General features: G+C 36.8%; 3 protein-coding genes, 1 long non-coding RNA gene and 1 other non-coding gene across 5 annotated transcripts; 4 read left to right on the forward strand and 1 right to left on the reverse strand.

The window, feature by feature from the left end:
- Positions 1-1,748: 1,748 nt before the first annotated feature.
- On the forward strand, positions 1,749-2,242 carry LOC122314826. Its single transcript, XR_006243874.1, has 2 exons — positions 1,749-1,832; positions 1,976-2,242. It is a non-coding gene; the product is annotated as an uncharacterized LOC122314826 (long non-coding RNA).
- Positions 2,243-3,327: 1,085 nt separating this feature from the next.
- Positions 3,328-5,506, forward strand: LOC122314776. The gene has a single exon (XM_043130361.1). It carries the CDS (start codon positions 3,416-3,418, stop codon positions 5,375-5,377), a length of 1,962 nt encoding a protein of 653 aa, XP_042986295.1. The 5' UTR covers positions 3,328-3,415; the 3' UTR covers positions 5,378-5,506.
- A 1,095-nt stretch (positions 5,507-6,601) lies between these two features.
- Positions 6,602-10,985, forward strand: LOC122317080 (E3 ubiquitin-protein ligase ZNF598-like). Its single transcript, XM_043133985.1, is given in 8 exon segments — positions 6,602-7,023; positions 7,664-7,963; positions 8,066-8,274; positions 8,372-8,420; positions 8,557-8,567; positions 8,569-8,644; positions 8,776-8,838; positions 9,046-10,985. Coding segments are annotated over 8 exon segments (2,496 nt in total). The 5' UTR covers positions 6,602-6,855; the 3' UTR covers positions 10,666-10,985.
- A 517-nt stretch (positions 10,986-11,502) lies between these two features.
- On the reverse strand, positions 11,503-13,501 carry LOC122317081 (autophagy-related protein 8i-like). The gene is made up of 5 exons (XM_043133986.1): positions 13,352-13,501; positions 13,210-13,265; positions 12,861-12,913; positions 11,864-11,982; positions 11,503-11,765 (listed from the first exon to the last, which is right to left on the reverse strand). The coding sequence occupies exons 1-5, from the start codon at positions 13,389-13,391 to the stop codon at positions 11,662-11,664; spliced, it is 372 nt and encodes a 123-aa protein (XP_042989920.1). The 5' UTR covers positions 13,392-13,501; the 3' UTR covers positions 11,503-11,661.
- Positions 13,502-13,551: 50 nt separating this feature from the next.
- On the forward strand, positions 13,552-13,624 carry TRNAF-GAA. Its single transcript has one exon. It is a non-coding gene; the product is annotated as a tRNA-Phe (tRNA).
- The last annotated feature ends 38 nt before the right edge of the window (positions 13,625-13,662 follow it).

A 13,662-nucleotide genomic window follows, 5' to 3' on the forward strand; every position in this document is an offset into this window, starting at 1 on the left:
TAATAACAACCTTAGTGTAGAGTTTTTTGTCTTTTTAGAACATAACAACATAACCAAGTATAGCATAAAACATAACCAAGCCAGAAAACAGAACCTATTATGTTTTTAGATCTTTTCATATATTGCAACTTCTTATATACAGCATGAACCATCATGAACCAAATCAAAAAATAGAATAAATCTGAACAATAGCAAATGAAAGATAACAAAGTAAACCACACTATATACTTAGAGCACTAGCAATGGCTTGTCTATCTTCATTTTTATTCTCAAATTTAAATAAACTTCCCTTAAAATCAGCTGCATTGGCTTATCTATATCTATAATTTTGAATAACTATGAACAATCATTATTTATCTTTGAAGATGTCATTTTCCTTCTTCAAACATTATTTTTATTATTTTTCCTTGTCTAAGTTATGAATTTGTATGAAATTAGACCACACATAGAGTATGTATGAATTTTTCTATGTTGCTGAATATATATATATATATATATATATATATATGGTAGATTGAATTTATTGGACTTGGACATTGAGTTTGACTTGAATTTATTGGACTATCCAGATTTTAGGGAAATAATAATAATAATAATAACATTTTATTATTATTTGGTCAAAAAATACATAATCCAATATAGGAATTTTTCTTCATCTTCAAAATCAATTTTCAAAATATGTGATTTTGAAGATGAAGATGCATAAACTATTGTTAGTGCCCTTACAAAGATAAAAACCAGAAATGTGTGGAACTCTAAAAGTCCCCAACCAACAAGACCTCAAAAAAAAAATCATAACAAAAAATTAACAAAAAACAATAAGCACTATAGTAAACAATGGAAAAAAGAAGAAAGAAAAGTTAGCAAGATAAGGAAAATAATCCACAAAAAAAAAAAAAAGAATAAGCACTACAAAGAATCGAGAATAACCCATAAAAAAAAAAAAAAAAAGAAATAAGAAGTAGCCCACTAAGAAAATATGAACCTCACTGTAACCTCTGGAAAAAATCACCAAATTAGCTCTCACAACCAGCTAGCAGTAAACCAAAAATAAGTCATAAAGATCATTTTAAAGTGCACTGTTCTATAAAAAAGAAATAAGAACAAAGAAATAACACTAAGAAAATATATATCTCTAAAAGAAAATACCGAATCAGCTATACGAAACAAGCTAGCAGGAAACCACAAATGAGCCATAAAGACTCTTTTAAGGTGACCGTTCTCCTCAATCCTCCAGGATGTCCTATTACCCTGCAAAACCACTACTGAAACCTATTAAACTGCTGCAAAACCAATCATACAAATATAGGAAAATGTAAATCTCTCTGCTGAAAAACTAATCAAACAGGTATGAGAAAAGAAAAAACATACATTTATCTTTTTATTTAAATCTATGACATATATCTCTTTATTTAAATCTCTGACATAGATTTAATTTTACTTGTACAAGGAAGTGTTGAAAGAATATCATGAGTCATGACTATTATGATGAACCGTCGAAATGATGCATAGTTATTTTATTTTATTTTTTTGTTCAGTAATGAAAATAGCTTTTTTTTTCTTTTTCATCTTTTAATTTTTTTCTTCAGTAATGACTACAATTATCAAAATATAAAAGAGATGCATGGATTTTATTTTATTTTTTTATCCAATGAAATCGATTTAATATTTTTTGTGATTTTTTATTTATTTTCTAGATTTTGATTTATTTATTGGCTACACAAACAAAAATTTTGTTCTGAATGCCAGTGGCAGTGGGTTCAATTCAGCTGTTCCCGAATCTAATCTGTGGAAGTATCGAAGAAAAAGCTCATGAAATGGAAGAACTGAAGGTAATTTTGGAGTAATAATATTATATTTCAAAGATAATCCATTAATATAATTCCCATTAATTCCCTTTTTTTTTTTTTACAGTAAATAACTGTTCATTTAGTTCTTTTCAAGTGTGTGATAGATACGAATCTCTTTAGTGCAGAAATTATGAGTGATAATGGCATGAACTCTTGGTGAAAGGGCCACAGAAAAGTGCGTCAGCTAGCTGAGCTGCCCATGCTTCTCCCTCCAAACTTTCTTGGTCTTTACACACCTCCTGCATGGTTCTGTTTCTGTTTTTGCTTGCTGATGGCATTGGTGGCACAGCGAAGCAACAGCTACGATTAGAATCGGTGTGGCTGGCTGGTCCATCTAACACGCTTGTATTTGTATAATTTTTTAATGTATTTTATGATTTTTTTTGTGGGTTTTGATTTTTCTATTAGCTAGATTCATTATTTTTTAGTAGCGGGTCTTTTGACTTATTTAATATTTTTTAAGATTTTTACCTTTTTTTTAATATTTAATATTTAGCTTTTAAACGATGTTAAAATGTAAACCGGCAGGATGACTGACATTTATATTAACTATACACGTTACCTGTATGCATGCACTGACCAGGGACACAGATTATACTGACACAATTGCTTAATCTTGCATTGGAAAGAGATATGAGTGGACTAACGGAAAGAACAACTGTCACTAGTTTGGACTGTCAACAAATTAACATAATTAGATAATAAATAAATTTTAAATAGACAACATACACAAAAATTGAAGGAAATAATAAATAAAAACGGAACGAGAATTTATTATTTATTTCTATAGCAGTGAGATAAATATTTATTATTATAAAAAAAAATAAAATTTTTGTGTTTTAATATAAACTGGTTTTGTTTTAATTTTAATTTTATTATAATTATACTTTAATTATTATATATTTCACCAATCCAATATAGGCTAAAAAAGAACCAGATGCTGGTCCTCGTGATCTCTTCTGTCGTAATTAATTAAGAATTCAGGAAGAAAAAATGATTTTGAAAATCAATAATACATCAAATCTTAAATCCTACTTTCCATATCTAAACTACCCACCCACTAGGTAGGGCCCCTAACATTTGTTAGACATTTTGTGTATAAATTTTAAATAGATAAATTTTAATTTTATTTTAAAAAATATAATTTTATTTTATTAATAAAATTTATTTTATAAAAAATAAACTTATATAAAATTTATTTATTTGAAACCTGTCGTTAATACGAGGATATAGGTGCGAAATAAGTTTGCTTGAACTGCAAAATCTTTTCAAAAGAAAATGATATTCTCAGTGCTCAACTATAATTTATCTATTATTTTTTTATATTTAATTATTTTTTTAATTTTTAATTTTATTTTATTTAATGATTAAAAAAATGAAGTATTAATAATAGAGTGACGACCTATCACTATCCCTTTTTAAAATTCTTACATTTGAAGTCAGCTTTTTTCATTCGTTAGTCAACAAAGGATAAGAATGCTTAGTCACGCTATACGTAAGTCGGCACTTCCCATCATCTCCAAATCCAAACCCAGCTTCAACTCCCACCACTTTTTTTCTCTCTCATGGACCCTGCCGGCACCATCGTCTTCACCACCGTTGGTAGGCCCCAATATGGATTCGACCTCTTCTCTCTCGAACTCTGCCCTTCCACCACCCTGAACAATCCGGAGCATCGCCTCACTGACGGCATCTCCATCAATTTCAATGCCCAGTTCGTCGACGACGATCAGACACTCGTCTTTATCTCCGAGAGAACTGGGTCTCCCCGTATCTACCTATCCAGGCCTGGTCTCCTCATCCCGAAACCACTGCCTTCCTTGCCCAGTAGCCTCTTCCATGACCGCCCGGTCCTCAAGAACGACCGCCTCTACTTCATCTCAGCCCACGAACAACCTGAACGACCCTTTAAGAGCTGGTCTGCTCTCTACTCGACCCGCGTCGAGGAATTGGAACTTACCCGGCTTACTCCGTACGGTGCCGTCGATTATAGTCCTGCTATTTCTCGGTCTGGGAATTTCATAGCCGTTGCTTCTTACGGGAGTCGTCCTTGGAACGGTGAATTCCACGAGCTCCACACTGAAATAGTTGTGTTCCAGCTATCGGACCGGAGTAACCGTATCACTGTGTGCGAACGAGGTGGCTGGCCCAGCTGGTCCGGTGACTCGGTCATTTACTTCCACCGCCAAGCCGATGATGGTTGGTGGAGCATCTTCCGTGTAGATGTACCGGAAAATCTCGAACGTTCAGGGCTTCCAAACACCGCCACTCGGATCACACCTTCTGGGCTCCACTGCTTCACTCCCGCAGCCATGCACGACGGTAAACGAATAGCAGTTGCGACTCGGCGGCGTGAAAAAAATTTCCGTCACATCGAGATCTTTGACACCGAGTCTAAGACGTTCCTCCCGGTGACCGAGCCTCTGAACCCGAAGTTCCACCACTACAACCCATTTGTATCTCCTGGTTCCCGGTTCCTCGGATACCATAGGTTTCGAGGCGAGTCAACCCAGGGCGAGTCGACAATTCCACATCTTGACCCTGTGACGTCCCCAATCGAACAACTTCGAATGCTTAGGCTAAATGGTTCGTTTCCTTCATTTTCCCCCACCGTCGACCTGATCGCGCTCAATCAAGATTTCGAGTCCAACGCCGGCCTACAGATTATAAAATCAGCCGGTTCTAGGCGATGGGCCCTACTCAAGGACCGTTTGACATTTTACAACTCGTGGAGCCCCACAGAGAAACACGTTATATATACCTCGGTGGGGCCGATATTCGGTTCAGTGAAAGCAACGGTCCAGATTGCAAGGATGGAATTTGATCCGGTTGGTTTGGATGGGGATTGCGAGGTTATAAAGTGCGAGATGAAGATTTTAACGAGAGAGGAGACAGGGAATAATGCCTTCCCGTCTTGTTCGCCAGATGGCAAGTTCATCGTGTTTCGATCTGGACGGTCTGGGCATAAGAATTTGTACATAGTTGACGCCGTCGATGGCGAGTTTAACGGCGGTTTGCGTCAGTTAACTGAGGGTCCATGGATTGATACCATGCCCCATTGGTCACCAAATGGAGATTTGATAGCCTTCTCATCCAACAGACACAACCCAAACAACGTTGATGCGTTTAGCATTTACGTGATCAGGCCCGATGGCTCGGGTTTGCGAAGGATTCACGTGGCAGGTCCGGAGGGTTCGAGTGACGTGGACAGGGAAAGGATCAACCACGTGTGCTTTAGTAAGGATGGGAAATGGCTGCTGTTCACAAGTAACTTGGGCGGGGTGACAGCGGAGCCAGTGTCTTTACCTAATAGTTTTCAACCATATGGTGACCTGCATGTGGTTAGATTGGATGGGAGTCAGCTGACGAGGCTAACATGGAATGGATACGAGAACGGGACGCCAGCGTGGCACCCGTATGATGATGCACTTGATATGGGGCGCATACGTATGGGAAGTGAGGTCGGAGCTGCAGACATGTTGAAAGGAGAATTTGATGATCCACTCTGGATCTCTTGCAACATATGAATGTTTGATATCTCTTGTCTGAGAATGTCAGATAGAATTTTACGGTGATATATAAATTTTGTGTATTTTTTTTAAAAAAGGTGTGATCATTATATTAAGGTTATGCTTGGTCACTGAAAATTTTTACAAGAGAATTTTGAGTTTTAAGATTAAATATTAAAATATTATATTTTAATATTATTATTGTATTGAGATTTGAAAAAGTTAAAAAAAAGTTAAATTGTTTATTATATTTTGTATGGGGATTTGAGAAAGTTGTAATGATAAAATGAAAATTTTATGTTTAAGATGAAAATTTCTTGGAGCCAAGCAGAACCTAAATATTATAATCTATGTACTGTAGGTCTCTCTTTCTTAATTGTGAAAAGAGGGCTACAGAAAATTTGGTATCGGGTGCCAAATAGTATAAATCATTTTTTTTATTTTTTTTATCTTTTTTATTTACATATTTTTAAATCATTTTAACTATTTTTTAAAAAAATAATAAAATTTAGAAAATTATTATAAAATATTTTCTTAATCATTAAGTAAAAATAATTAAAATGAAATAAAAATACAATTTGACCGAAAATTTATGTGGGAATAGTATTTCTCTTGTGAAAAATATTTAGATAGATAATTGAATTAAAACTCCATTTATGATGCAAAAGCAAATCGTCCTGCTTAATCAAACCGAAACCCATTGCTTAGATGAGCACAATCTTCGGAGAGAGTCATCCAATCAGTGTAATTCAACGTTCAGAATGTTGGTCGGAGAAATTATCGAACCAAATCCTAAAAGTCAACGGTGATATGTTTGAACAACTGTAAATTTTAATTTTTTTTTCAAAAAATTGAATTTTTTTACTAAAAAATTATTTTTTTATACAGATTTATCTGTTTTTTTCCAGCATCATATGAAAGTTATATTTTAAGACTATAAATATTATTTTTTTTAAATATAATTTGATTTTAAAATGGTCGATATTTGAACAAGGCTTTTGTTTAAGTAATTAGAATTTTATTTATTTTATTTTTGTGGCTACATCAGCATATTTGACGATTTATTAAAAATTTTCAATGGAGGAATCAATTTGATCTATCTTAAGATTATAAAGGAATAAGAAATTTAATTAGAAATAATATATAGAGTAGTAATTTGATTTTAAAAGAAAGTCCAATTTTTTATATAAATATTAAAGCCAAATTTTAATATTAATGGACACTGCAAATCCAGTAACTCACCTATTCCCAGTTGGATTAACGGCGGCGGAACCTATATATACAAGTTTCATCCTGTTATTCCCTTCACCTAAAGCTTATAATTATCACAATAGCATTGGGGGGAGTCCGTTGTTCTCTGCGAACCCTAGATTAGATCTTCCTTTCTCATCTTCACTGTTCTCTCTCTCTCTCGCTTCGATTGGGGTTTTTTTCTTTCGCTTGTCAATCTCAGACAAACGTACTGATTACAGACAGACAGACAGACTGAGGAAGACATGGACGATAGCTGTGCCGTGTGCGCCGATGTTCTGGAATGGGTGGCCTACGGTCCCTGTGGGCACCGGGAGGTCTGCTCCACCTGCGTCGCTCGTCTCCGCTTCATTTGCGAAGATCACACCTGTTGCATCTGCAAGACCCATTCCGACATCGTTTTCGTCACCAAGGTTTCAACTTCTTCTTCTCTCTTTCTCTTTCTCTGGTATCTCGCGCCTACTACGATTATTCAGACTTTGCTAATAATAATACTGACTCAGCGTATTTACGATTTTTTTTTTTTTTTCTCAATTTTGATATGGTTTGGTATCCCTTAGGTATATGGTATATGTGAAATTAGGGCGGAAATATATTTATGCCGCACAAAGGAAATACCGAGTAGCATTTAGTTCACTGCGTTTTTGGTTGCTGTGAATTTATGTGGCTCTCTTCATGCATTTGTTTTGAGGTTGAACTCTTCGTCTTTTCAGGATATTTTCTTATTATTTGCTTGTCAAACTTAAACCTACAATCAGGCATTTTCCTAGTTTTTTAAATATTAATCTGTCACTGCCAAGGCAGTCTGGTAATATCCATTTTACGCACGTGTTTCCGTTGTTTTTTATGATTCTGAAAGAATTATAAGTTTAGATTTTTTTTAATGTCAAAACTTGACATTCAATTTTAAAATTATTAGGTGTTAAAATATTTGTGTAGGAAATTAGACTGAGCATGAACTGGTGTTCTTTGTTCTTTCTGATATTTATTATTTTCCTGTTTATACAATTGCTCTCTTTATTATAAATACATGTGCTTTTGCTGTTGTTGCAGGCCTTAGGAGATTATACAAGGATGATTAATGACTTTTCTGTCTTGCCAAAAGGAAGGGAGGGCAGGGTGGGATCATACTATTACCACGAGGGTACTCAAGCATTTTTTGATGACATTGATCATTACAAGATGATCAAGGCAATGTGTAGGCTATCGTGCAGTGTATGTGATAAGACGGAGGGGCAGCCACATGATAGCTCAAAGCGTCGAGCAAATTTTAGGAACATTGAACAGTTGAAGGGTCATTTATTCCATCAACATAAGTTAATTATGTGCAGTCTTTGTTTGGAAGGAAGGAAGGTGAAATGGATAGACTTGACCTCTTGTATGATTCTTGGTAGCAAAAGTGTACTTCTTTAATGGTTTTCATGAGGACTCGTTAGCTTGTTTTGTGTGACCCAGGTGTTTATTTGTGAACAAAAGTTATATACTAGAGCACAATTGAAACAGCATATAAGCACAGGGGACTCTGAGGTGGATGGAACTGAGAGCGAAAGAGGTGGCTTTACTGGGCATCCTTTGTGTGAATTTTGCAGAACCCCATTCTATGGGGAAAATGAACTGTACTCGCATATGTCTACTGAACATTACACCTGTCACATATGCCTCAGGTAAATAAGCAATCTACCATATGTGACAAAAAAATCCTCTGCTTTGATTGCAACAAAGACAAGTATTGTTAATGATTTTTCACTCTGCTGAATGCAGGCAGCATCCAGGTCACTACGAGTATTATAAGAATTATGACGACCTAGAGGCAAGATACTTGTACTTTCTTTCACTTCTTGTTATAATAAATTCGTGAAGATCCACAATAAGTTTGTGAAGTCCACAGTTCATTATTGTCTTAGCTGGGAACATTTTTCGAAACAGCTGACTGTTTTGTATGACAGATCCACTTCCGTCGACCATTTCTTGTGTGAGGATGACGCCTGCCTAGCCAAAAAGTTTATTGTCTTTCCATCAGGAGAAGCATTGAAGGTGATGTCTTCTAGCATGTGAATGTAGTGTGCATGTGTGCGTTTATGTTCCTGTCCTTTATTTTGAATTTTTGTAACTCATGGTTTAGCTATATTTCTATCGGTTACTAATTTTTTTTTTTTTTTTTTCAGAGACATAATGCTCTTGAACATGGAGGAAGAATGTCACGTTCGAAGCGTAATGCTGCTCTGCAGGTATGTAAAATTTATCAATCGTTAGCTATGATCATTTTATCTAGTTTTACTGATAAAAAAAATTATAGCTTCTTCTTTCTGTCTTATAGATCGTTTCATACATGTATTGCTGCTTTTTGCGTCAATTAATTTTAAACATATTTTTTATAGCTCTATTTCTTTGGCTGTATCCTTTGGTAACTATTTTTTTTCCCCTCATTCTCACAGATTCCGACTAGCTTTCAATATCAACGAAGTAATGAACAAGATCGTCTCCGTGGGAGAGGACGAGCATTTCAAATCAATTCTTCTGAAAGTCAACCTTCTATGGCTATTGAAGCAAGTTTAGAGACAGCTAATGCCGATCATACATTTCATGATCCACCATTAACATCCAATCCGCAAGTTGATCCTGATGCTGAGGGGACAAGCAATATTGATCCGATAATTCAGGAATTTGAATCATTAGCTACAACAGATTCTGAATTACCTTCAAGGTACCTTCAAGCTTTGGGAAGGTCAAGGAATGCTCCTTTGGAAGAATCTTCCTTTCCTCCTCTCCCCATGGCACCCAAAAACAGTCAACAAAAACCAAAACAGGAATCAGAAAATTTTCCTAGTAACTCTATGGCATCACATATCCGCCGTCAAAGAAATGTGCCCGAACTTAATTCAGCTCAGGTTTGGTCAGCATCAAGCTGCGGACCCCTCCCACTAGCAGCTGCTTCAACACAACCTAGACCTACAACAAATTCAGCACATGTAAAATCACTTAGTTCTGGACAGTCTAAGATGGCCACTGGTAATGGACTAGCATCATCTAGTTATGCAAGTTTGGCTCAGGCTTGGCCAACACCCGCACTTTTATCAGTTGGCTCTTCAAGGGACTCGGGCAACACTGGTAGGATCAGACACTCTGCATCAGCCCCAGATCTTGTGGAAAGTGTCTCTGTGAAACCCTCAAGTTCAGATTTCCCTCCAGTATCTGTAGCACAATTGCACAAGTTGCCCAGAAGTAGCCAGGCTTCCTTAAATGTGCAGGATGTTCAGACTGCAAACCGGTCCTTGGTGGAAAAGATTCGTGCTGCCCTTGAATTTGATGAAGACAGATACACTGCCTTCAAAGGCATAACTGTACAGTATCGCCAGGGTTTAATTGACACAGGAAGGTATCTGGATCTTGTCCAGAAGTTTGGCCTGTCACATCTTATTCTGGAGTTGGCTCGGCTCTGTCCTGATGAGCTGAAACAGCAAGAGCTTGTTGAGACCTATAATGCTAGTTTGCGAAGCAATGTTCCTCAAGCTAATGGTCGGGGCACAGGCAATTCCCACCTGAAAGACGGTAACGGCTCTAAGAAAGGTAAAGGGAAGTCTATAGTTGCTGAAGGAAATAGTTCAAAGGATAGATTAGCAAATAACATTTTGAACACCGTAAAGCAACTGCAATCTGCATACAAGCCCCAGGAAGCAGCGGCTGAGGTATTATCAAGGGAGGGGTACCGTGCTTACAAAGGAGGCAAATCTAAGGTTTTGATGGATGAGCAGCATGCGGAGCTAATTACCGGTAATCAACCCTTAATGAAGCTGAGAGGTCAGAACGATTCCCCATTAGCTGGTAGTAAATCTAATCAAAATATACAGGATGGTGGTGGAGGAAGCAAGCAAAGAAAGAAAACCCCAAAGTTCCTCAGAGCTCGATTGGGTGATGGGTCCGTGTCATCACTTTTGGATCACAAGAACAAAGATCCTGACTCAAACCCAGAAGCAATGGATGAGAGTTCAGATGGAGGGTTGCCTGTGCGTGGTGTTTGGCGAAATGGAGGAGGCCATAAACTCTTCCCCGAATAATTTTTTTTAAGAGATCCTAAAATCACTGATTCCAGTGGTAGTTTTTTGTGCGGTACAAGAATCATTAGCTTCAGAATCATGATTGATCTGGGAAAGACAAAAAGGATTTTCAAGTTGAGTTGAATTTTCTACATGGTAGCTTTGAAGGCAAAGGCAATGTTGCCCGAATCAGATACCCCTTGCCCCTATGGGTATATCTTGCACCTCGCAAGTGTTCATATGCAGATAACCGTTTGAGTTTATATATATATATAGTGCGGAGGTTGAGGTTTACAATATGTCTAGACATTCCTGTTTTTAATGTATATGCGGTTGTTCCACATCTGACAGGTTTTAATTGCACTTGATTATTATTATTTTTAAATTTCCCTGAAAATTGCACCGCATTTATCATCACTCAATAAAACTGAACTTTAATTTTTGGCCAGATGTCATTCTTGCATTGTTTTCACTTTTTGGATAAGTATTGTTGAATCATTTATCTGGAAAGGTGAAGCCAAGGGAAGTTTTCCGGTTCATCCACCAATCTACTTTACTAAATTAACTGTACTTATTCCAACTAAAGTAGATTTGCACCCCACAATTATTACTCTGTTTTAAGAGACCAACATGGCCATACCAAACCCATGGTAACCATTCTGACGATCCCATGGATTTCTACAAGCATGCAACCCCCGCAGGGGATAAGGCCCCAACTAATTACTCTCCCCTAAGTCAATACAAAAGATGCTGCATGAGTGAAATGCTCATCTAACTTGCACTCGCGAGTTTAGCCTACATTAAGTAACTAGGTTCTGCAAATGAAACATTGCAACTTAGAAAGTTTCAAAAGAAGAGTACACATAAATAATTGCATTTCATATACTTAAAATGGTTAGTGTGCATTAAATTGATGTGTCATTTTGGTATGTTCATAAAATTTACAAGATAAATGATCATGCCAACACTAGATCCACAATCATACCCCATATATCAGACAGCTTAAAAGAACAACCTTCACTGATTTGTAGCATAACCAAAGGTTTTCTCGGTGCTGTAACACATGTACAGAAATCCATCCTCGTCTTTAAAAGATTTATAAACAGAGCCCATCAAAGTAGCTGCAGATCAAAGTCATACGAGAGAGCAAATCAGAAAATACTTCTTCCAGAAAAACTCAACAAAAAACAAGTGGTACAGGATTTGCTTGCAACTATACCAGTTTGTGGTAAGGTATTCTTCACAAATACAAAGAGAGCTTTTCCAGGGGCCAGATGAAGTCTGCTGCTCAAAATGTGATTAAATTGCCCCACAGACATGTCTTGGGGAACAAGGTATCTATCACCAAAGAAAAAAATAAAGATGTATCATACACATACTAAACTAAACATAAGTACTCGGAACAAAAAGGTGGCAATGAAAGTTTTAATTCATGCTCAGTCACTCTCCAGATTTCAAAACTACTGCTCCACTGCCCATAAAAAGTGGTTATTCGAGCACTGCAAACGTAGTACGCTAATCAGATAAGAAAGATTGCTGTTTCCACCACAAATGCACAAATACAAGTATGCATTTATACCACATTACAACTTTTCCCATCAATATTTCACAAATTGCTCAATGATAGCAGCAGTGTATCATTTATATGGATGAGAGTTAATCAAGCTTGAAAACCAAATGCATTGCATTCCACATGCTATAAGTAAAATGGAAAAGAACATGAAATCAAAATATGAGCTCAGCCTCTGCCTCTGAATTTGACAACTTGAAAGCGTGGAAAAGAAACATTGTTCCCTATCAAACAAAATAATGAAAGTTGAAAATTAATAGGACCCTGTCTAGAAACAGGGGTGAGGCCTTGAGATTAGATAGCCAAATAACACAATTAGAAATGTCCCCTTTAAAAATTAATTAAAACAACAATTGGGGCCTGAGATAGCCTGAGCGTGCAAATACATCAACAATGTAACCGAGTGAAATAGAAAATATCAATAGATCAGCATCAGTTTTAACCAATACCGATATTCAAATATAAAACACTAAGGAGATTTATCTTTAAACAACATTGTGTGTGTGTGTGTGTGTGTGTGTGTGTGTGTGAGAGAGAGAGAGAGAGAGAGAGAGAGAGAGAGAGAGAGAGAGAGAGAGAGAGAGAGAGAGAGAGAGAGAGAGAGAACTATCAACCTTCGGAAAGGTAAGCGAAAGCTAAAACTTACTTTCTCTTTTCCATTTCAGGAAGATCACTTCTTGAATACCTTTCCACAATTACCTGCAATCGATAATACATAAGCAATTACTCGGAGATAAGGGTAAATGTTTATCTACACCTTAAGAAGCTGATAAAAAATTTATTTGCTTTGGAAAACATAGAGAAGAGAAGTAAAAAAACATTCGGAACACCATCTTTTCCACACAACAAGATGCTTAGGAACAAGGCACACCGAATTTCCGTGTTTAAAAGGGGAAAATGAGACTTTTGGTAAAGAAATTAAACATGTTTAATGCACGGGGAAGGGACGAATATAAATGAGTTTTGAGCTTATGGGCATTAAAATAATTACATACAGGGACTCGGTCGGGGTACTTGGCGAGGATTTCACTCGATTCCTCATGTCTTAGCTCTGCAAGTGGAATTCAAAAGAAAGAAATGAACGAACACACGAAAATATGAATAGAGAACCCAATGAAGAAAAGAACGGGAACAGACCGAAGTTGAGCTCTTCCTTGAAGGGCATGCTCTTCCCCATCTGGCTATGCGTCACTCACCGTCTCAGACTCGCAGAGAAATGGGGAGAGATAAGAAGAAGAAGCAGCAGCAGCAGCCAGCAGGAGAGGAGAGATTGAAGAGAGAGGAAAAGTACATTAAAATAGATTATATAATATCCTTCCAAAAATACCATCAATCAAGCGGGGATAGCTCAGTTGGGAGAGCGTCAGACTGAAGATCTGAAGGTCGCGTGTTCGATCCACGCTCACCGCAACCTCATTGTTTTATCTTTTGTTTTCCACCTTTTTTAT

Source organism: Carya illinoinensis, chromosome 7, assembly GCF_018687715.1.
Source record: "Carya illinoinensis cultivar Pawnee chromosome 7, C.illinoinensisPawnee_v1, whole genome shotgun sequence".
In the NCBI taxonomy this organism is placed as follows: Eukaryota; Viridiplantae; Streptophyta; class Magnoliopsida; order Fagales; family Juglandaceae; genus Carya; species Carya illinoinensis.